The 23,601-nt window shown below is 33.5% G+C and overlaps 1 protein-coding gene across 3 annotated transcripts; it reads right to left on the bottom strand.

Moving 5' to 3' along the window:
• Positions 1–2,436: 2,436 nt before the first annotated feature.
• CYCB3;1 (cyclin b3;1) lies at positions 2,437–20,834 on the bottom strand. 3 transcript variants are annotated; one of them, XM_037640662.2, is made up of 24 exons: positions 20,631–20,834; positions 20,303–20,392; positions 20,157–20,193; positions 19,984–20,044; positions 19,761–19,815; positions 19,588–19,684; positions 19,390–19,492; positions 18,728–18,791; positions 18,144–18,195; positions 17,977–18,061; positions 17,784–17,813; positions 17,637–17,682; positions 17,340–17,388; positions 17,138–17,231; positions 16,583–16,646; positions 8,895–9,188; positions 8,684–8,806; positions 5,985–6,074; positions 5,696–5,857; positions 5,530–5,589; positions 5,106–5,204; positions 4,662–4,840; positions 2,854–3,012; positions 2,437–2,763 (listed from the first exon to the last, which is right to left on the bottom strand). In XM_037640662.2, exons 2-23 carry the CDS (start codon positions 20,366–20,368, stop codon positions 2,877–2,879), a joined length of 2,046 nt encoding a protein of 681 aa, XP_037496590.1. In that variant the 5' UTR covers positions 20,369–20,392; positions 20,631–20,834; the 3' UTR covers positions 2,437–2,763; positions 2,854–2,876. The 3 variants fall into 3 exon arrangements, with proteins under 3 accessions (XP_037496590.1, XP_037496589.1, XP_012084322.1); XM_037640661.2 differs by having other exon boundaries at positions 17,637–17,691; positions 20,631–20,832; XM_012228932.4 differs by having other exon boundaries at positions 17,637–17,691; positions 19,588–19,636; positions 20,631–20,830.
• Positions 20,835–23,601: the final 2,767 nt, after the last annotated feature.

Below are 23,601 nucleotides of genomic sequence, written 5' to 3'. Positions count from 1 at the left end.
TATCTCGCATAATCTTTTAATTCTAAGCAGTTATATTAATCTACTGTATATATACATATACCAGCCTACTTTGGATCCATCCTTTCTTTTAGACTATAACACAGAATACTATTAAGTCAAAATAAGAAAGTTGAAGGATGAAACTATGTATTTGGCTAGTAATATTTTAAAAGCACTTTATGGGTTGGCTTGATGTAAGGAAACACCTCGAGTACCTAGTATAGTAGACAAGTCTTATCCTCTTATGAGTATCATTTCTATTTATTTTTTATTTTTATTTTTATTTATTATAATTTTTACTTTGAAACAAAGACAAATTTTTTTTTACAAGTGAATGAAAAAATAAAATATATTTTAATAATAAATTTGAAATTCCACATCCAAAATAACAGCAGATAATAAGCAGAAGTAACTTGCAGTCTTACTTGGAAAATAAAGTTTTCCAATACTCAAAACATGCTAACCACATAGCATGTAAAAATGCCGAAAGAATCAATTACTACAATTTAGTCTTCAAATTAATATTTAAATAAGAAAACCCCTATTTTTATAATTTATAATTTAAGGAAAAGCTACTATTTCATCTTTGTATTTTGTCAAAATACATGATTTTGCCGTTATATTTTTAGAAATACATAGTGTTATCTCTGTCTTTTGCCTTTGTTGCACTGTTATACCATTCTGTTAATTTTTTGTACTTTTTCCGTTAAATACAAAGGACATATTACTTAAGTTTAGCAAAATACAAAGATAAAATAGTTAATGAATACATATTAGTTAATTTTGAGAAATTATTGGGACAATTAATAAATTTTTGACAAAAAAGTATAAAAAATTAACAAAATGATGTAACAGCATAACGGAGACGGAAAAAAATATGGATAAAACTATGTATTTTAAAAATGTAAGGGTAACATTGTTTATTAAGCAAAATATAGTGATAAAATCATAGTTATAACTAAATTTAATGAACAAATTTTTTTATTTACAAATAATAAATACATTTCAATTTGCCTTCCAAATTATTTTTTGGATTTGAGAAAAACATTTTGCTTTATCAATATCGTAAGAAAATGAGAAATTATATTTATTAACAATTAATCTTGAATGACTAAAAGGCCAAACCATTGAAAAAATCCACAACTTTATGGGTTGTTTTAATTTTACCCTAATTTTAAATTTTATCCTAATTTTAAGTTTCTTCTCCAGGTACCCTAAATTTGAACATTAATTATAATAATACTCAAATTCAAATTTTATTCGATTTAATGAAGAAAAAATTATTTTCACGAGACCAACAAATTTTTCTCGTGGTCAAGTTAATCCAAGGAATAGTTTAACCCAAAACACATTGTTTCAAACTTCTCTCAACCCCCATCGCATCGCTCCATCTCTTGCGTTATCAATCACATTTTCAATTATTGTCTGACAAAAATAAAGCAAAGATCATATTCTCATTCTCTCAAACCATAACCCTACATCAATTTTGCCATTTAACCAACTTTCCTCTAGGAAATGAAGAGAAGAAAATTCTTTATAAAATTTTACTTTTTCTTTCGAGCCAAAAAAACAGCGAGATAAGAACCGATTTCCTCTCGTTCCTCTCTAGCGTCGGTAAATCTTTAAATCATCCAAAAATGGTTTTCCTCTTGACTACTATAGAGGCAGCCAAGTATTTTGGTAAAGTCAAACCTTTTTTACAAAGACATTCGAGAGGTAAGTTTTAAAACGTTCCTTTCTTTTTCTAGAGCTTGTCTCCACTCATTTCGAGGTTTAATGGGTTGTTGATGAGATTGCATAAATTGAGGTTTTTAAAAATTGGAGATTTGTTAAAGTGCATTTTAGCTAAACAATTGTATTATAAAGTCAATTGATACTGGATTAGCATTAGTGTTAATTAGTATTAATAGATTGGTCTATTTTTATATCAAAATATTTGATCCTCTGCTACTTTCTGCTTATGAAGTTGTTTCTTTATCTTGCAAATTTCCAAGTGTTTATTGCTAATTTTAAATATAAATCAATGTTTGACTTTCATATAATTTGATTTAACAATTGAATTTATCTATTTTGCAATTGTCAATATTATACTCTCTAAACCAGTACTCATTTATTAATTTGTGTTTGAAATGATGTATTTTAAATTGATCCATTCCTGACTATGAAAGAAAGAATGCAAGTTCACAAAAAATGATTTTTAATATATAAAATAGATAAAATATAAATTTAAAGTGCTATTATAACTAAAATTCAAATTCAAAGTATTTAAAGAAGAAAGTTAAATTCAGCGTAGAATTTCGAATTTTTTTTTTTTTAATATTTTGGCCCATATTTTACAAAAAAAAAAATGAAAAAGACATGCAAATGTTGAGAATTTTTAGATCATTTATATCTTAATTATAATTAAATTCTGAGTAAAAGATTAAATAGTTACACTTGTGATTAATAAGCTTCTTATCCAAATTAGTAAAAACAAAGAGAAATATTTGTGTATAACCTCTCACACTAGTGATTAATAAGCTTTCCCACACTCTATCGAAACTTCAATTGAACTCGATATTCACAAGCACACACACCGAATAACGTGTCAATATCTATAAAGGATGGGTTCAGTACCCGCTGAGTTCCATCTTCTCAACAGAGTTAAGAAAATGAAAAGTTAACACCACTCCTCAGCTTCCATTAACAATCACTATACATATAACAACCATTAAGAAAAATCAAGGATTAGGATCACACAAGCCAAAGCTAGTATATTAGTTCCTGCAAAACATCAAGTAACAAAGAAAAACTAAGGACGTTCCTTTCGATGCGCCAAAATTATCAGAGAAATTTGTAAGAAAAATTATTTACCTCTTTCATTTTTTTGACAAATATCAAAATGGCAGCTTATCCAAGGGCTGTAATGCAGCAACACTGCTGAATTCAGGTTTCATGTACTTTCCATATGTTACTTTCAAATGTGATATCGAAGCAGCTTTGTGAAATCTTAATATCATTTCAGCGCAATCCCTAAAACAGTGAAGTCAAACGACAATATTCATCATCAAAAGAAGTAGAGATAATATATAATTCGCATAAAAGGTGGTTGAGTAAGATATTTTCTTCCAGCTTACTAGGAAAATTATTATTCTCCTAGTCTACGCCTGATTATGATAACCCTCTTTATGGAGGAAGGTGAACATTGACTGACAAACCAATCAACAGAAACCACCATTCAAACCGTTATGGCTTAAGTATGGCCTTGATACTAAATGTCCATGCTAGAGAACATAATGATGGTGTCTTCCAATTCTTTTTTAGCAATGAAGTCGACCCCTTAAAAGTTCTTAGAGGTACTCGGTCATAAAGTTCGCACTACTCCCAAGAAACATAATATGGATGACATGGTAACTTTTCTCCCTTATTATATTTGCGAGATTCATTTCAAGGATACTAGTTAAATTTCTTATTTTAAACCATTCCTTGTAACTTTGGAATGTATGTTTCAATAAATTTATTGCATCTAACTAGGGATTTCTTGCATTTCAAACAGGCATTTTATGTACTTACTGAAAGAAACAATTTCAGTAAAGTTTAGTTCTTTATTCTCTAGTGCAACTCCATACCTATTTTCATTGTGGACTAAGGATTTTTGGGACACGGACAAGCTTTTCTATTGCACTTTCATTCTGTGTCAGGCTCAATGCTACCATCATTGAGGAGTTTTGAATCATTGAGGTTCAAAATAAAGCCAACGATTTAGAGCCAGTTTAGTGTTCTTTGATGGAAGAGAGACAAGTTTTTGAGAGAAGAATCTCAAAGTCTCTTTGGGATAGATGATGCAAATGAGAAACAGTACCATGTTGTGAAATGGTAAGAGTAGGGGTGGGCATTCAGTTGGTTCAGTTCAAATTGAACTGGTATAAACCAAACAAACTGAATTTTTATACAGGAAATTCAAACAAAATCAAACCGATTCAATTCAATTTGGTTTGGTTTAAATTGTCAGTTTCACTTAATTTTAGGATTTTTTGGCTTTGGTCTTCTATGATAAAAATCAAGATGAACTGAAAAATTCAGTATTTTCTATTAAAAGAAAAAAGAAACAAACCAAATAGTTTCAAGAAAAAGACTAATCAGTTGGTTCGACGTGGTTTTCCAGTTTGACACGAATTATGTCCACTCCTAGGTAAGAGCATAAAGCTTACAAACGCAGAACAGACAACAAATGCAGGTTTTGTAATTCAAACTCATAGGAAGTAGTTTCATTGATCACACCTACTATATACTTGATATTTTACACAGAATAGGAGTAAAAAAAGGATGACCTTGAGACATAATCATATCTCAGCCATAACTTCTGCAGGCGTAAAAAAAGTAAGATGAAGATTACATATTGAGGCAAACATGAGGATGGGTTCCTTTCTAATCAAGGGATTGAAAATGACGTAGTGGTCCCATCTTGTTCATTATATGCATAATAAAATGGAGATTCAAGTGTGTTGAATTTGTTTCTTGCTTGAAGGTTTTGCAACATTCAAACTTCCTATCTCTGATAGAAGAAATCTAGATGTACATGTTATTGTTCAATTTTTGAAAGATGCATGCACAAGCTCTTTGGTCAAAAATAAATATATAAAAGGCTGTTACTGGAAATGAACCTTAATTAAATAAAATACCTGATTTGGGAGACTTCATAGCGTGCATGTTTGGCAAGCAGAGAAGTCCAAGCTGGAGCCTTTTGCAAGGTAGATCTAGCAACATAAATAGCTGCCGCACACAGCATAGAAGGCTTGAACTTCAAAGCTTCATATTCCACCAAGCACAGCTCAATCAGGTAGAATGCCAGATGTTTAAGCTGTCAGTGAAGAATTCAGAGAGTATTAGCAAACTTAGAATTGCCATTGGATGTGGTCCAGTAAAGATAGATGGTTTTATCTTTTGAGATTATTAATTATCTAATTTCGAAGTTCAACCTGAATCTGATTTTACCATCATTTTACTGGGATACAGAAATTCAGTTTGAATTCAGATATCTGAACTAGTATCGTTTGAGGGGCATTTATGAGCGTTATTCTTCTAAATAACCAAATTTAGAGTTTCTTTTGAAAGACACTGCATACCTCCACATCTGATTGAGCAGCCTTGAGAAATCTTAACATGAAGACATACGGAGTGGGCGTATTAAGACGGAACTTTAATTTCTTAAGAATATGCTTCTCCTGGAAAAACACAGCCAAAATCTTTTAAGGCCAACAGAGGCCAACTGTAACATGTGGTTGAAATTTAGGAATAGCACGGAAGTTTATTCAATAAATGGCTTTCACATAGGTCACTATGTAAAGATATTACTATGAACAGAACCTTTACAGGAAAAGATTTCCTCTAATCACCTACCAGGTTACCACCCATCCACCCAATAGATAAAATATACACGGAAAAACACAATCCTCAACCCCAGTTCTATGATGTCTCATAAATAAAATGCTATTAGTAAAATTTCAACTCTTGTTAAGAGAAAGCATTTAGCATTTAGTTAATAGATACCATGACAAGCATTTGCTTTCTCGTGTATGATTCAGCCGAGATGCTCAGTAAATCTTTGATCTGCATTGCAAATGTAAAAAGAATAGGTAAGAATTCACTTCAACAAAAATCAAATTTGACCAAAAAAAAAAAAATGAGAACTTGACAATTTGGCATTAATTTTTACCATAGGATGCCAGTAGTCCTCATATTTTGATGCCAACAGTAATGCTGTAAGACCAACCAACTGCATGTCATTCTTCTTAATTTGGACTTGAGATAGGTATTGATCTAACACTTTGACTAATAGATAAAGTGTTTCTTGCATTAGTTCAAATTTCAAATGTACCTGTAAACAGATTGCAAACAACTTGTCACAAAAGATGAGAACTGCAATATCTTGGTATATGTGATACGAAACATTGAGAAATGAAAGATATGGCGTTTGAATTAAATTCAAAAAGATGTTTTCATACTTCTATTAGCCAGTTAACCAATACACCCCGCATTTGAGGAGTAATTTCTGTCTGAATTGACTTATAATTTGCCAGAGAAAAGTCCTGTGTCTGCAATTACAAGGCATATTTACATAACAAAAAAAATCATCAAAAGCCAACTGTATTAATCGATTAATAAACGTAGAAATGAGAAAATATAACAAAACTGAACTTTCTTAAATTATTACTACGATCATGGGCATCATGCAGCAAAATTCTACAAAGATACTAATTGAACGGTTCTATACTTAGCATGCCTACAGCCATCAAAACCTAAACTGAGAGAAAATGGAGAAACTGTTCGAAAGAAAATCAAAGACAACACATACTATCTTCTTGAACAAAGGGTATACATCGACAAAATGAGTTTATTTGTATAATATCTATCATAGTTTATCATCTGGTCATCATACTGAAGGTTAAGATTCAAATGTCCAATTAAGATCAAACCACTGCCTATATAATATATGCAAGTACTACATACTACATGTTTTCAGAACATAGAAATAATGCAATAAATTAATTATTAATGCATGAAATTGTATGTGATACGCACTTGATAAAATATTTTCTAAAAGATAAATAGAAGAAATATTCAAGAGAGGGAGGGGGTGTTGAGGGGAAATATGGAATGAAATATAGGAAGGTTTTTATTCACTAACATATAATATTTCAAGCAATTTATTTGTGGATTCTATAGTTACTAAGCAAATGTTCTGTAAAATTAATACTAAACTCAACTAAGCCTTTATCTCAAACTAATAGGGATCAACTTTGTGGATCATTTTCTTCATGTAAATTTTCTTTTAAAAAAAAAATTATAACATAAACATCCAACTAAACTAGACATCCAAAAACCTAATAGTGTCTGTTGAAAAGAATAAACGATATTTAGTGATCCATAGCTCAATATCAGATGCTAACATTCAGTTCGAGCACAAGATGCATTAATCAATTCCTCTCTTTTAAAAGAAAAAAAAAATTAAAGCTATAGGAAACCTAACATGAGAATGACAAGGTTCTGAGTGACTGGATGGATAGTTGATCAACACAGTTCAACCTAGTTTGACCAATTTAGCTGGACAAGTTCTAGTGTAATAACCACAGAACCAACCCAAAAGTGATAGTCAATGTTGGTTTTGGGCCCAACCATTAAAAGTGGTTTTGGAATTGCTTTTGCAGTCATTAACCCTAACAAATATATCAAGATTGGTATACAACTAACATGGGATGCAAGTCATGGCACAATCAGACAGCTAATTCCAGAGTTACATCATCCAACATACTTTCCAGGAGATCTCCAAGAATCATTCACTACATATCAGACTACAATCTTGGATGGTACGAATAGGCCTGTTGTCCTATTTCTGCATATATAAACAATTACTGATACAGCCTGTCATAGTCATCTAGTACTGGTCATTATTCATATGAAAATGCTTGAAACAGGACCTTTTTTTTTTTTTTCTAAAAGAAAAACTATGCTAGAAGCAGCCATGAGCCCATGACCATTGATGTTCTGTTTTGATGCAACGGACAATACAAAACATTGCGCTGCTTGCATGAGCATGATCTCTAGTCAAATGACATTAGATTGCAGTCAAAGACAATTTGTCTACTAGCTGCAAACATAATTCACTTCCAGGAGACTTGCTATAGCATACATATTAACCCCGTTCAATAAATTTGCCAACTAACATTGACTAGGAAAGGATGAAATATATGATGCCATGGTAATCAATCAAATCTCTTATCAATCCAACTAATAGAATTAATGAGTCCAATCCCAAAGCAAATTCACATTGAAGAAAGAAATTGCATGTCCCTACAATTTTACTTACTAATGGCAATATTTCTCACATGTAATGTGTGTGCAGCATGCTTACTCGTGTTGAAGATTAAATTCACACTTCATCCACCTTACAACAAAAACTCTGAACAATCCATTCAAGTGAGTTTCTGAGATCCAAGGCATTAGATAGGATCCAAATCACTAATAAGTGGTTTAACTAATCCTCAAGAAGATGCATGGTAGAAATATACTGCATGTGGACATCAATGCCAGAGCTGGGCATTTACCTCTCAAGGGAGGGACCAAATGAAAAGTAAAAATCTATACAATCTGTAAATTTTTTCACATGTCGTATTACTATATAAATTCTTTATACCATTGCTTGACTATGAAAAATTAATGGTTTTTATAGAATCCAAATACATTAACCCTTTTTATTTCATTCCCCTTATTTCCTTTGTCATTTCTATCTGTCTTAGTTGTAAGGAAGAAGAAATTATATACAATAAAACTCTGATTTACTATATTCACTTATTTCAGAAAAATATAAAAAGCTCAAATACCACCAATTCCCCTGTATGAACAAAGGTAAAATTAAACTAGTTCTCCTCTTCATTTCTAACCATAATAAAGACCATAATCAAAATCTTATCATGCAGAATTCAAATGATAGGATCAAACTTCTTAGAATTATTTGCAAAAATATCAACAGAACCTATGAGCCTTAAAATTTAGGAATGTGTTGGGAGGGAGGCAATACCCTTCCAAAAGTTTGGAATCAGCAAATTGTTCTGTTCTGAGAGATTCTTAATACTAATCTAGCCAATATAGTAAACATGATCAGAAAGAAGTAGAGAGCAATTAGCGGTAGTAAATAAATAATCACCTCTGAAACCCAATAAAACTGATAGATCTCATCAACATATTCAGCAACTTCCAGTTGATTACAACTGTCATCTATACATGGCAGTCTCTCCTCCTTAATAACTTCACTTTGCTCTGCTAACAACTGCAAAATAATGCAGTAATCAAGTAATATACAATAATTAAGTTAGATACTAACATTACTGCATTGAAGTATGCCCTGATGGCCAAACCTTTGATCCTGCCATTAATGAAAATGTATAAGACTTCCTACGATCAGATTTTCTCCAGACAACACAATCTGATTTGTTTGTAGTTGACTTGTTGTTGCTGTCAGAGGGAGGTTCTTGAGTGGCTTCATGGGAAACAATTGTAGGAATCTGGCTTGACTGAGAAGATGTCACAGATTTCTCTTTTTTTCTAGATGAGACCCCAGCTATGGATATGGATTTGTTCACAGCTGATGTGCACTTGGATTTTGAAGTCCTATGAGCATTGGAAACACTGATTGCAGTCTTTAGTGTAGGCTGGATCATGGATTATAGTGAATGAGTAAATAGTTAACAATGAAAAGAACATAATGTCATCTAGTAGTAAGGTAATGATGTAATGTGGAAAAGATGGCAACAAAAAAATTAAGAAAGTAACATTTCTTTTTTCTTTTTTTTTTTTTATCTGCCATTCCTACGAACCAAGTATTTTAGCTAAGTGTAGATACTTCAAAATATCATGAGGATAAATGTTTATCATTATTATTAGTGATAGGTGTTATTTTTACAGTATTTTTAATATAGTTTTTATTTGAAATTTTAGTAATTTTAATCACTTTTGTTAAGGATTAGTTGTAAATAGAACTCTATTAGGAGTTAGATTCTAAATAGGTTTATAGTATCTTGTATGTGTATATATATGTGTCCCTATTGATGAATCAAATATAAGAAATACAACTACAATATTTTTCTATCAACATGGTATCAGAGCCTTTCATTCACAAAATGGTATTCTCCATCAAACGTCTTGTGTTGATACTCCTTCTCAAAATGGGGTTGCAGAAAGAAAGAATCGACATCTTCTTGAGGTTGCTAGGGCACTTTTATTCCAAATGAAGGTCCCTAAACATTTTTGGGCTGATGCTGTCTCTACTGCATGTTTTTTGATTAATCGCATGCCTTCTTCTGTGCTTAATGGTGCAATTCCTTATAATGTCTTGTTTCCTTCTAAACTTTTATTCCCCATTGAACCTCGTATTTTTGGTTGTACTTGTTTTGTTCGTGATGTTCGTCCACAGGTTTCCAAATTAGATCCAAAGTCCCTTCGTTGTGTTTTCCTTGGGTATTCTCGGCATCAAAAAGGGTATCGTTGTTTCTCTCCCGATCTTGACCGTTATCTTATTTCTGCAGATGTCACATTTTTTGAGAATACTCCATTTTTTCCTTCTTCTATACATAAGAGTGAGGGGGAGGATGATGACCTTTTAGTCTATGCTATCCAGCAAGTTCATAAATCTCCTGCTCCTGCTCGTATTCCTGACCTTGCTCCTGCTCCTACTCCAGTGTCTGCTGCTCCTATGCCCACTCCTGCACCAGCATCTACACGCCCTCGTTTTGAACAGGTTTATTCCAGGAGACTAGGGACTCTTGACTCACTTCCTCCACCTGCCGTTTCAACAGAAGATCCGGTTCTCTCCACTCAACCTGAGCCTGTGCCATCCACTCCCCAGTCAGACCTTGACCTTCCCATTGCTCTTCGAAAAGGTAAACGCCAGTGTACCTACCCTATTTCCTCTTTTGTTAGTTATGATCATCTTTCTTCTTCATCTCGTTGTTTTGTAAGTAACTTAGACTCTGTCTCTATTCCTAAAACTGTTGTCCAAGCTTTGTCTCATCCTGGTTGGTGTGCAGCAATGAAAGAGGAGATGGCTGCCTTAGATACTAATGGTACTTGGGATCTTGTGCCTCTCCCGGCAGGTAAGAAAGCTATTGGTTGTAAGTGGGTTTTCACCGTTAAAGTGAATCCTGATGGGACTGTTGCTCGTCTCAAGGCTCGATTAGTTGCAAAGGGCTATTCTCAGATCTATGGCCTTGATTATTCTGATACTTTTTCTCCTGTTGCCAAATTGTCTTCTGTTCGTTTATTTATTTCATTAGCAGCTACTTTTGACTGGCCTTTACATCAGCTGGACGTTAAAAATGCCTTTCTTCATGGGGATCTTCAGGAGGAAGTTTACATGGAGCAACCACCAGGCTTTGTTGCTCAGGGGGAGTCGGGTAAAGTGTGTAAACTTCGAAAATCTCTTTATGGCCTAAAACAGAGTCCTCGAGCTTGGTTTGGTAGATTTTGCAATGTGGTACATCAATTTGGCATGCAGAAGAGTACTTCTGATCATTCTGTATTTTTCAGAAGTACTAAGACTGGTTTGATTCTACTTGTGGTTTATGTTGATGACATTGTTATTACAGGGAGTGATTCAGCCGGCATTACATCACTCAAATCATTTCTCCAGACCCAGTTCCAGACAAAAGACTTAGGACTGTTGAAGTATTTTTTGGGTATTGAAGTATCTAGGTGTAAGAGAGGCATCTTCTTATCTCAAAGGAAGTATGTCCTTGACTTACTGAAGGAAACTGGAAAGTTGGGTGCCAAGCCATGCAGTGCTCCAATGACTCCAAATATGCAACTTTCAATTGGTGGTGAGCTATTTGATGATCCTGAGATGTATAGAAGGTTAGTGGGCAAATTGAATTATCTTACCGTAACACGTCCAGATATTGCTTACTCTGTGAGCGTCTTGAGCCAGTTTATGTCTTCTCCTACTGTTATCCATTGGGAAGCTTTAGGACAGATTTTGTGCTATTTGAAAGGTAATCCAGGTCGTGGCCTGCTTTACAGTAATCATAGGCATTTGAACATTGAATGTTTTTCAGATGCGGATTGGGCAGGTTCGAAGGTTGATAGAAGATCAACTTCAGGATATTGTGTCTTTGTAGGTGGAAACTTGATATCATGGAGGAGCAAGAAACAAAATGTAGTCTCACGATCGAGTGCTGAATCAGAATATCGAGCTATGGCACAATCTGCTTGTGAATTAATTTGGATTCGTCAGTTGTTAGAGGAAATTGGCTTCAAGTCATCCTTGCCTGCAAAGTTATGGTGTGATAATCAAGCTGCTCTTCACATTGCATCAAATCCAGTATTCCATGAACGAACAAAACATATCGAGATTGATTGTCATTTCATTCGTGAAAAGATACAACAAGGTGTTATCTCTACAGGACATGTTAAAACAAGTGAACAGTTAGGGGATATCTTTACAAAAGCTTTAAACGGACCCCGGGTTGACTATCTTTGTAACAAGTTAGGCATGATTAATATCTATGCTCCAACTTGAGGGGGAGTGTTAAGGATTAGTTGTAAATAGAACTCTATTAGGAGTTGTAAATAGAACTCTATTAGGAGTTAGATTCTAAATAGGTTTATAGTATCTTGTATGTGTATATATATGTGTCCCTATTGATGAATCAAATATAAGAAATACAACTACAATATTTTTCTATCAACAACTTTAACTAATTTTCACTTCGTTTTATTTATATTTTTGTTCAAAACTTCCTCGAATCATAATCCACTTTATCTTAAAGAAATTTGCAGGGTTTTGGCACAGAAAAGAGCATTATAAAGCTAAACACTCAGGTTCTGGCACGCCTAGCCCGTGCACATTAGCACGCCCGTGCTAAACTTAAGGAAAATCAAGTGGAGACTCAGACTCTAGCACAGCCAGCCCGTGCTATCTAGCACGCTCGTGCCTGAAAGGACATTAGGGCGTGCTTGCTTAAGCACGCCCGTGATGCATTTTATTCTGGAAAGTCAGAGCCTAGCATGCCCCAGCCGTGCTATCTAGCATGCCCGTGCCACAAATACTTCTCTCGACGTGTTGCAGAGCACGGCCCGTGCTGAATCACTCGTAGACTCAGACTCTGGCACGCCCAAGCCGTGTTATGGAGCACTCCCGTGCTACGAATTTAATGCTGTCTTGAATTAAAAACGCCAGCCAAGTCTCTATAACTTACATGGACCCACCTCAGATATTTTCCTGATGTGCAAATCAAAATCTAAACCTATTTAGGAATATGGAAGAGTCTTGATTGAGAAGAAATCTAAGCCTAAACAGTTTGTGATCTCCAAAAAGATTTCGTACTTAATAAGGATTCTATTTCCTAAACGGAGTCGCATTTTCTTCCAAGAGGCCTATATAAAGAGAGGAGCCATTCAGTGTAGAATCATCTCTTGTTCTATTTTTTTCTACATAGTTCTCTCTCTCTCATAGATTTCAACCATTCAAGATTCATGTCAAGATTCGCGCCAAGATTCAAGAAAGCCATCCACGTATCTGTTGTCTAATTTTTAATTCTAAACTCTTAATCTTATTTTACTTTTCATTATTCATATTGATTATGAAGTTTTATTCAAGTATTATTGAGTTTTATTTAATTACTATGTCGAACTAAATCCTCATACTAGGGATTTGATGTAGCTTGAATTCTTTTCCAATTTATAATATTAGATTTGTTTTTTTTTGTTCAAAGTATAATTTATTATTGCACTTAATGCTTCCAAGCAGAGTTTCTCCCCTGGATTGATTTATTTCATTAATCATTATCGGGAGAAGGATTTTTGATATGAATAGGGTAATAAATTACATGAGAATAATAACTTGATGCGGAAGCTATATGGTTTGACTCATGGGGGGTTTTCATAAGTTAATGACCTTAGGTTATGAATTCACAAAACAAACCACAAAACTTAATGATTTAATTCATATTTGATTGCACTATTGGAAGATAGGTAATTAGATCGGGTTAGAATAGCTAACAATATATCGAGAGAGCTTGTTAGTGATTTTAGGGTTGTTTCCCCTACTTGAACAATTAAAATTGATTAACAAACTAATAAAATAAATTGGATAGAGTTAAGTGAAATCAAAATCCCTAATAGTTTTAAAATCCTTGATTTCTTTTCATCTGAATATTGTTGCTTGATTTATTTCTGTTTTCTTTCTTAGAATTTACTTTTCTTACAATAAATCTCTCTTATTGCCGTTTAAATAATAATAGGTTAACAAAATTTTGGTACTTGATATACAATTCCTGAAGAGACAATACTCTACTTACTTTATATTACTTGCTACGATTTCGTATACTTGCAAAAAATCACTATCAATTAGTATTGTTATGTTTTCATTATTATTAACTTCATGTTGCTTGCTAATGTAATTTAACAAGGATCAATTGCAAGCTAGAGGCAATGACAAAGGTTATAACTAATTATTGGTTTCAGCGTGACACTCAAGAGATATTTGGCTTGGTGGCTTAAAATATGACCTGTTAAGGGAGAGGAAATCTATCCAAATCCTTAACCTGGCTAATAGACCAATGAAATCCAACCCAACATAAAAATGCCAAAATGAGCCCAAAACCCTTCCTCATAACAAGGCTGACTCATTCAACCCCTCAAGCTTGATGATTCCCATGCCACTAGGCTTCCATATAAGTACCTCAACAATTTCCCTTTAGTAAGGTGCTACGACCTCAAGAGAACCATACCTAAAAAGCCAGCCGTTGAGGTTGGAGAACCCAAGCTCATATAAACCCCACATTGAAATCTAGTGCTTCCAATGTGGGATCCAAGACAAGTCTCATACCTTGTCTTGCAACTGTAGCCCTGACATCCCACCATGCTCCGCAGTCTCAGCGCCCACATCAGGTTTGGTTTGTTCTAGCACCCACATCAGGTTGGCTTTATTCTAGGGTGGATGTGTGCTAGGTTTTTTCCTAGCCCCAAGCAAACACCGGCATCATCACCAAGCCCTGAGCGAACACTACAATTCCAACGCCTCCACCCACACCCCTTGATTGCAATTAGGAGAAGCAGTGGTTGGTTCTAATAACAATTGTCATGATCTTGAGAGAATCATACCTCAAAAGCTAGCCATTGAGATTGGAGAGCCCAAATTCATATAAACCCCACATTGAAATCCCATGCTTCCAATGTGGGATCCAAGAGAAGTCCCACACCTTTTCTTGCAACTAGGATCCTAACATAAGGATGGAACCTAGAACTTCACAACACCTCTGTCTCTCTAATTCTCATTCCTTCTCTCTCTAACATTCAAGAGACGTCACATCATCACGTTTCTTCCATTCACACTATTCACCCCCACCTATCCCATTAATCACCCTTTATTACATAAGTTGCTCGCATACACTCGCACATCATTCACCTACACTTTACAAGACGGCATTGATCCTTAGATTGCCTTGAGGTCCAACGTCGTCAACCTGCCAGCATGCACACGAATCCACTTGCCTTGTGTATTCTTCCTCCGATGCACAATCTCTCCACCGTGTCCCTTTCTTACTTACATAGGTTATTACTTGAGTTGACACTTACCCTCCTTATATTGATCGCTCTAACATTCCCAAACCCCCAAAGCACACTAAGCTAAATGTTGAAGCACACAAGATACAACAAAGAAAGGTAAGATTTATGAATATAGTACGTAAGTATCAATACAATATGCATTTACAGCTAAGAACATTATTTATAGTTAAGCTTTTGCTAAAGACTTAACTAGGAATTACCTGTGTATAGCTTTAACTACACTACTTTGGATGTAAAACTAATGGTCCTCTACACCACCCAATACCAAGAATCAAAGTCAATATTATACAATATAGTATAATTTGAAAGACATTACAAAAACACTCATCAAACCATGAAAAGGGGCTATCTCAAGATATTGCAAATAAATTGAAACAAATGAATTAAGGTTTGGTTACATATTACTTAGCTTAAAAATTAGTCTCAAAGTGGCCCCAAGTTCATAAACCAATTCTACCCAATACCAATGGTTATGTTATGCCTCACGCCCATCAAGTATCAACCATAGATTATCAACAATTGTATGTGTTGGAGTATGTGGGTAACCCCACATCGGATAAACACAACTAACTAAAAGAGCATATAATGCGAAAGGTGAACCAACCAAAATGGTTTAGGCCATTTTGTGTTAAAGGTAAACCAAGCTCATTATAAGCCCAATATTAAATACATAATTGAATTTGATTTGATTAATTTGCTCTTAGGGCCCCAATTCTCAACATGGTATCAGAGCCTGATTCCCGAACCTGCATGAGGGAAGTTCCATGTTGGGTCATACCCTGATGGACTTGTGTTGGGCCATCGTACGCTTGTCAATTGGGTAGTCCCACTTGAGGGCGAAGTGTTGGAGTATGTGGGTAATTCCACATTGGATAAATACAACTAACTAAAAGGGCATATAATGCAAAGGGTGAACCAACCAAAATGGCTTAAGCCATTTTGTGTTAAAGGTAAACCCAACTCATTATAAGCCTAATATTAAATACATGATTGAATTTAATTTGATTAATTTACTCCTAGGGCCAAGATTCTCAACAGTATGTATTGATAAATACCAAAGATTTCCTCCAATATTAGCACCAAGAAGTCTAATATGCTTTGCTAAACATTCCTAATCTCAAGGCGCTTGGTAACAAGAATTCATTGTTTGAGTACTCGTTACTGCATTATCATAGAATTGGACAACAGAGAAACCAATGTTACTTTTTTTATTTGAATTGTTCCATAACAATTTAAGATTTCCACTACAATTAATCCTGAGAATGTTCCTTCTACAATATGATGATTGAGTGAAATACATTCCAATTCACACTATGTATTGAAAAGTTTAAAGACATCAAGGGACCAGCAATAAATTGCTTTCAATGAAACCAATGACGAATAACAACAAACAACGTTGCTATTATGCTAATGTAGCAAACATGAATTAGAACTGGTTGAAAAGAAACAAGAGCAGAGAAGGGAAATAAGAAATGCCACATACCTTGATAAATTTTCTGGACCAACCATTAGTTTTCACGTCTGTTTGATCACTAGGAGCCCCAGTCCTAAATATGCAAGCTAATTATTCTCATTATTGTACAATCACAACTTGTAAAAACCGAGAAATCATCTTAATTTCGGATTCAACAAAGTAGAACTAATAAATTGCTTACAGTTTAAAGATAAAGTATGGCCAATGGTAATTTTTACATAATTGTCTTTATGATGTTATGCTATGGCTTGTTATCTTAAGATGTCATACAATGACATATGATGTACAAAAGGCAAAGAAAATTTTAATGACATATAAACTGTTCACAGAGGATAAAGCATGAGTCTTTGTATAAGTAACTGTGTTTGTGATACTATGCTTTGATTTTTAAGTAGGCTATTAGGTTTAATCTATAGAAACACAACAAACATTAAAATAAACTAAATGTCAAGAAATATTGCTGCAATTTTGTGCGTGTGAATACAAGCCATGGAACAAGTTGCAATATCTGCAACTGCAAGATAATAAATTACATCTAACATTTCACAAATCACTGTTCCTCACCTTGTCAAGAAGCCATCACTCACTCTGTTCCTCCGTAGATAACTTCTACGAATGCTTACTTGTGGCACTACGTCCTTACTCACTTTAACCTTACCTGAAGCCAAAAAAAGATAGAAAACAAATGTAAAAGGAAAAATACACACATCTCCTTCAGTTAACTGCCAGGTAATGCACTATAGAAAGATAGATCACTGCATCATACCGGAGAGCCCACTATTTCTCTTAGATTTCTCTGAACCTTCATCATTGTTCTACATGCAAAATAAAGATAGAAAAATAAAAGATGCTAATAATCAGAAAAACCCAAAATGAGAAATCAAGAAGTTATACACAATATTTGCAATCCATTATATAGTAGTTATGCAAAAAAATAAAAAATAAAAAACAAAAACCAAAAAAAAAAAAAAGAAAAAAAAAAGAGGAAGAAAGAAATAAAAGAAAAGAAAATACTTTTTTCTAGAGAATAAAAAAATGATGTAGATAATGAGATAATAACAACCTTTATATTACTTGTATCTCCTCGATTCGCTGCCACTAACATTGATCTAGACTTCCTTCAAGTAGAAATGGATAACAAAAACTCGCATCAAGCAGCAATGTTTCAGCATTGTAGTGCAAAATTAAAATCAAGTACAGATTCACAAACCTTGTCGACACAAGTGAATTCCTTGAACTCCTGACAGGTAAAAGAATATCAGTTAGAAACTTTTCACAAAGAAGTTCAGTAAACATCTTGCTGCACAAGATAGTTGCAACAAGTGTCATCAGTACAAGAAGATTTCAGCCCTATTCCAGAGTGCAAATATTTCAATATCAATAACAAACAAAACTACAAATACCTTTGGTTATCAACAGCAGCTGCATGGCCAGGATTCTTCATGTTGGTCATCTTATGATCTGAGGGGCCACTTAAATTTTTAACACCTATTGTCCAGAAGCAGTTAGAACTGAAGGCAATGCATAAGCGTAATTAAAAACTTCCTACAGAACATCTATGGCAAGTCACCTTTCCTTGTAGCACGAATGTCACTGAATCTTTGACTTGTATTCTTTCTTCCCTAAGTTGAAAACAGGAAGGAAAAAAAATAACTATCAGCACTTCTTAAATATGTAACCATGAGATTTACTAGCCATTACAGCAATTTTTCACTATTCAGCTCACATGATGCAGATAATCAACAATCAGAGTAAAAAAGAACCATTTTTATGCGAACTCATAAGTATAAACACCGTAATTGCATCATAGTCAACTTTTTTAAAATTGGAAGAAAGAAAATGAGAACAAGAAGGCGAAATAAGTTCTTAGTTGAAGCTTAAGGAAAGCATTATTGGGTATAGAAGTTCGATGTAAATCATGTTGCTAATTTGACTATATACTTTTTCACAATAGGCAGCTTCAAAGAAAAGGATTAACCAACAGGACTTTTCAGCATTGCTACTTTACCAACTGATAACGACAGACAATGACAGTATAATCAATGAAATGGAACATCCAAAAGAAGAATAAAATACAGTTAAAAATAAATTAAAATAAGTTAAAAATAAATTAAAATAAATAAACCATTTATACGACTCATTGGTTTTCCATACCATTGAAATTGTACATTTTCTCGAGGAAAATTTCACAGCCCTAGATTCTGAACCCACTGGAATCCTAGAAGGATAGATGATAAACAAAGAGGACTGTCAACATTAACCAGCATTATACATAAGAGAAAAATTGAAAGAAAATGAAATATGAAAAAATTCTCAACCTTAGCCATCTATACATAATTTATATGCCATCTTAACTTGGAAAAGGAAAATGTTGCTCAAACACATAATGCATAGATGAAATTATTTTTTCCAAAGTAAAGACAAGAAAAAGAGAAGGAACAGATATGGCTCCATCCACTTCATATGTAGCTTACCAGTTTTGATAATACACTGTAAAATATAACAAAACATCTCTTAATTATTTTCCTCAAAACTCAAAAGCAAGAGAACAAGAAAGGGGTTTTTGCTAGCAAACATGCATATCCAAATGCGCTTAGTTTGTATTTCATAAATTAATCTTGTTCAAAAAGTTTAACAATAATCGTCAAATATTCTAAAGCTGATAATGCTTTTCAATCTCAAAAACCTAAATAATAGCAATCTTGGAAACTGTGACCCGTGCAAGAGCATAAACATCCTATCATCTCGTGAACAATACACATCCAAAACAGCGTGTATAAGTACTCATCTCATATACTTCATATAGAGACACTCACATTGGTTTGGAGCCATCAAACATAACATTACTTGAGAAGCTGCTGCTTTGGGCATTAGTTACATCAGCCAGTGCTTTTCTTCTAACATTGAGATCTTGATTTGCTGAAAAGGACAAATATAAGCGAACAACTATGGTCTGAAAGAATTACAACTCAATTGTCTACACCAAAAATTTGAAGCTTAAACTAAAAGCATACAAGATCTAACAGACTTGTCTTTGCTCTTCTCTGCAAACTTTGAAAGCCCCTTCACATTAAAATTCAGATAACTATAAGATCGAGTTCTTAAAAAGAGCTGCAAGTTTAAAGAACTTATTTACATTCTTGCCAAATACTACAAAGCGTCAACAAAAGAATGAAAGCATAATTACCTTAGAATCACTTGCAGTAGCCACATGAGCACCTTTGTTAAGTGGCCCCAATAACCTTTTATAAAATATCATCCAATAATAACATTAGAAAAAATCAAAACTATCAGGCTCTCTCTAATAGATCTACCGCAAAAAAAAAAAAAAAAAAAAAAAAAAAAAAAAAAAAAGATAAGTTACTAATCCACAGCTCATAATAAAAGAAAACAACACAAGTTACACTTACATGCTAGTGGCATCAAGCTTAACCTTTTCATTATCTGAATAAACTTTAAAATTCCTACCAACTGCATCAAAAGTAAATTTTAAAAGAAAAGGCGAAGCGAGCATTCAAGAATCTAAAATTATAAGTTCAAATAAAAGGAATAAAACCCTAGTCAGTGTTGAGACAGTTGGCACCTTCAGAAACCCGATTGGTGCCCATTTGAGCTTTTCTCTAAAAATTTACAAGAAACCACGAGTTCAGCAAAAAATAGAATGAAGAAAGAAAGGAAAAAAAATGAATCAATAAATGCAGAAATAATCATAGTTTGTGCAAAAATAACCTTGACAGTGGCAGCTACCATTTTGCTTCCTTGCTGGTCGGTCTTGTATTTTGCAGCTGATCTCATTATAGTGATTTATTATTGTTTTACCTAAAATTAAAGAAAAATTCAGCATTTCATAATCGTTTTCTTCTTTCTCTACAGACGAGTGGATTGAATTTCTAAAAGAAGAGCAATTTCTTTTGAATTGATAGAAGAATCGAAGAAGCTTAATTCTTCATTCTTCAAACCTAAAATACTTTCGTTGGGGTTTTGAATTCAATAGTAAAAGTTCGACGAAGCCACACGCATACATTACAGCAATTGAAATGAAATCGATGTTAAATACCTCTAGGCGAATTCGCGTCTTCCCTTTCAGATGATCTTTAGAGAGAGAAACTGTCTCAAGTTTTCACTTTTCAGACACAGGGATCAGGATGTGAGACAGTGAGAGGAAGAGAGGGAGCCCGCCTCTTTTTTCTTTTGGCATTCTGGTTTCAAAATTGTCGTGTCTTTACGTTTATGCCCTCAGTCGATCACTCTAGTCCTGGGAAAGTATTCCATGGATTGGCTGTTAATTTAGGAATATCACGAGTTTAAACTTAAAAGTGGATTTTGCGCTGGAGCGGATAAAAAGTGTAGAGCAATTTCGAGGAAATGTTGTTATGGGTTATTTACAAAAATGGTATTTAGGAAAAAAACTAATTACGGAAATAGTGTTTTCCAAATACTATTTACGGATATGGTGTTTTGTTGACATCTCGAAAGCAAGTGTTACACTATCCCTTGTTGCACTATGAACAAAAGTAATAAATTTTATTTTTATGTTGGCCAACAGCTTCACCGGACAAATATTCTTTATGTTCTGTCTTTATTTTAAGTTATACTTATAGTGTAAAAATGTCAGACACAGATGTGACAAGTTAGAGAACACATTAAAAACATTATTGCACACAAGTTAGGGAACATATTGAAGGACACATTATTGCACTATAAGTGTAATAATTTAAAAAGTCAAAGTTAAAAGGCATGAAGAACCGTTTAGAGAAATCTCTTAATAAATAAAAATTTAACCCTTACCAAATGTCACAAATATTTCAACTTATTGAGCAATATGAACTAGTTTATGATGGATAGCTTTTCTTTACTGAGGATAGTTAAATTATAAAGGAAGAAAGAGAAATGAAGGAGAAGTAAAGACTATAAGTAAGAAATATATAAGCATTTTCACTTTCAAACATTCACGGGATAAATATAGCAAAGATTCTTCCCACAATCACATTAGACATCTTTCTTCTCTTTAATAATACCACCTCTTACACAATAATATTTTTCTTCCCAATAATAATACCATATCTTACATAATTTAATACATCAAATCGCTCATTTCTCCTTTTTTGTTCACATGCATAGTTTAAATTATGTAATAAAACCTATACGATGATACAATTTGTGTTTTATCTTTATAGCTTGTTACACTAGCAATAGTTTATAGGTTTTTACACTTATAGTGTAACAATTGCACCTAGTGTTATAAGTTAACTGTAGTGTATTTCAAAAGATCCCATATCACTTATGTAGGAGCCTTTAAAGTAGTTTATTAATAAGTGTTTGTCATTGTGCTAGTAAAAGGTGTAGTAAGGGTTGGGCTCACGCGCACAAGATTGAACCAAAGATTCCAATTCTAGTGCTAGCCAGTGGATTTCCCCCTCCCCCCTCCAAGCATGGATCGTGAGGCCCAATTCAAGATATTTTTCATTACTTAATATTTTCTCAAAATATCGTCTTATCTTTGATTTTAGCCTTCATATCATATTCACTTGATTTTCGCTTGATTTGTGCAACATTGGCTTGACTTTATGTTTTGATATGAACGTTGGTGAGTTTTGATGGAACAGTTTTTTCATTTTTGAAAATATTTTCCAATATCCTTTACAGGGTAGTATTATCTTGGGAAGAACCTGTTTATCTAAAAAATTAATTCAAAAGAACCTATTCCTGTTTACCTGAAAAATTAATTCAGAAGAACCTGTTAAATCCTGGGAAGGGTTTCGTATTGTTTTATCTCTTTGATTGCGAGATAATCCTTTTAGGACAGTGCTCTTATACGTCTCAAGTTACGATTTATTTTACACCTAGCACATATGAATTTGCACATAGGAATCTCATTCTTCACATAAGGATCTCAAAAAAGCAAGAGGCATAAAATATATTCTAACATTGTTATATTTATAGTGTAACATTTAACAAGAAGTGAGGGAGAAAGAATATTTGTGTGATAAAGCTGTTGGACAACATTAAAGAAAACGAACTTGTTGCTTTTGTTATTGTCATAATATAATAATGCACTTGTTACATTCAAACTGTAATAATGCATTTGTTACCTTTAAAGTGTAACAAATGCTTTTGAAATGTCAATAAAATACTGTATTCGTAAATACTTTTGGGGTCACTATTTTCTGCAATTTTTTTTTTCAAACACCATATTTGTAAAAAGCTTCATTTTTATGCTCATTTATTACAAGTGCTATTTAGGTTACTGTTTCATCTAATACCTTTTTTTTTTTTACCTGAATCCATATCAAACTGGGGTGTCATGGTTGGATCGGATAAACTCGGTTCAAACATTTTTTCGACTTTTAAACATGATGTTTTCTTTTATTTTGTAATTATTTATTTATAATTAAGCAAAATTTATCAAATATTAAAATAATATATCAGCTCACAATTCTATACTATAATTTCACTTTAACAATAAAAAAATGAATATTTTTTATTAATAAATTATTTTTAAAATTAAAAAGTATATTGATGTATAATTTTATAACAAAATAATAATAATAATTTAATTATAATTATAAAATCACTTTTCAAATCATTCTTTTATATATATATATATATATATATATATATATATATATATATCAAATATAATATTAAATTTACATAATCCGCAGGTAGCAGCTGCTCTAGCTCAGGCTTACTCGTAGTTCACCACTGTGCTAAAACGCCTCTTGAAAAAACCTCAACCTAGCTGCGAGCTAATACCATCCATCAGGTCGGTAAACCTTCCCTACCAAGAACTTAGCCCCCCCTCCCTTCCAACTTCACTTAAATACCGAAGTCATTCAGTACTTGATCAATACCATGAGGTGGAATCGGAGGTGGACACTAGTGCGACTAGCCCCAGCAGCTAAGAGCTAAGTCACACCCAGTCAATTTTGGACGGTGCTAATCTTTGGAATATTATTAAGGAACTGGTTCGGGAGTGTAGAGAGATAGGAGAAATAGGGGGTTATGGTCTCCGACAAGACTCGCCA

Source organism: Jatropha curcas, chromosome 10 (assembly GCF_041381405.1).
Source record: "Jatropha curcas cultivar XTBG-Jc1 chromosome 10, XTBG_Jcur_1.0, whole genome shotgun sequence".
Classification (NCBI taxonomy): Eukaryota; Viridiplantae; Streptophyta; class Magnoliopsida; order Malpighiales; family Euphorbiaceae; genus Jatropha; species Jatropha curcas.
This window is presented reverse-complemented; position numbering and strand designations above follow the sequence as displayed.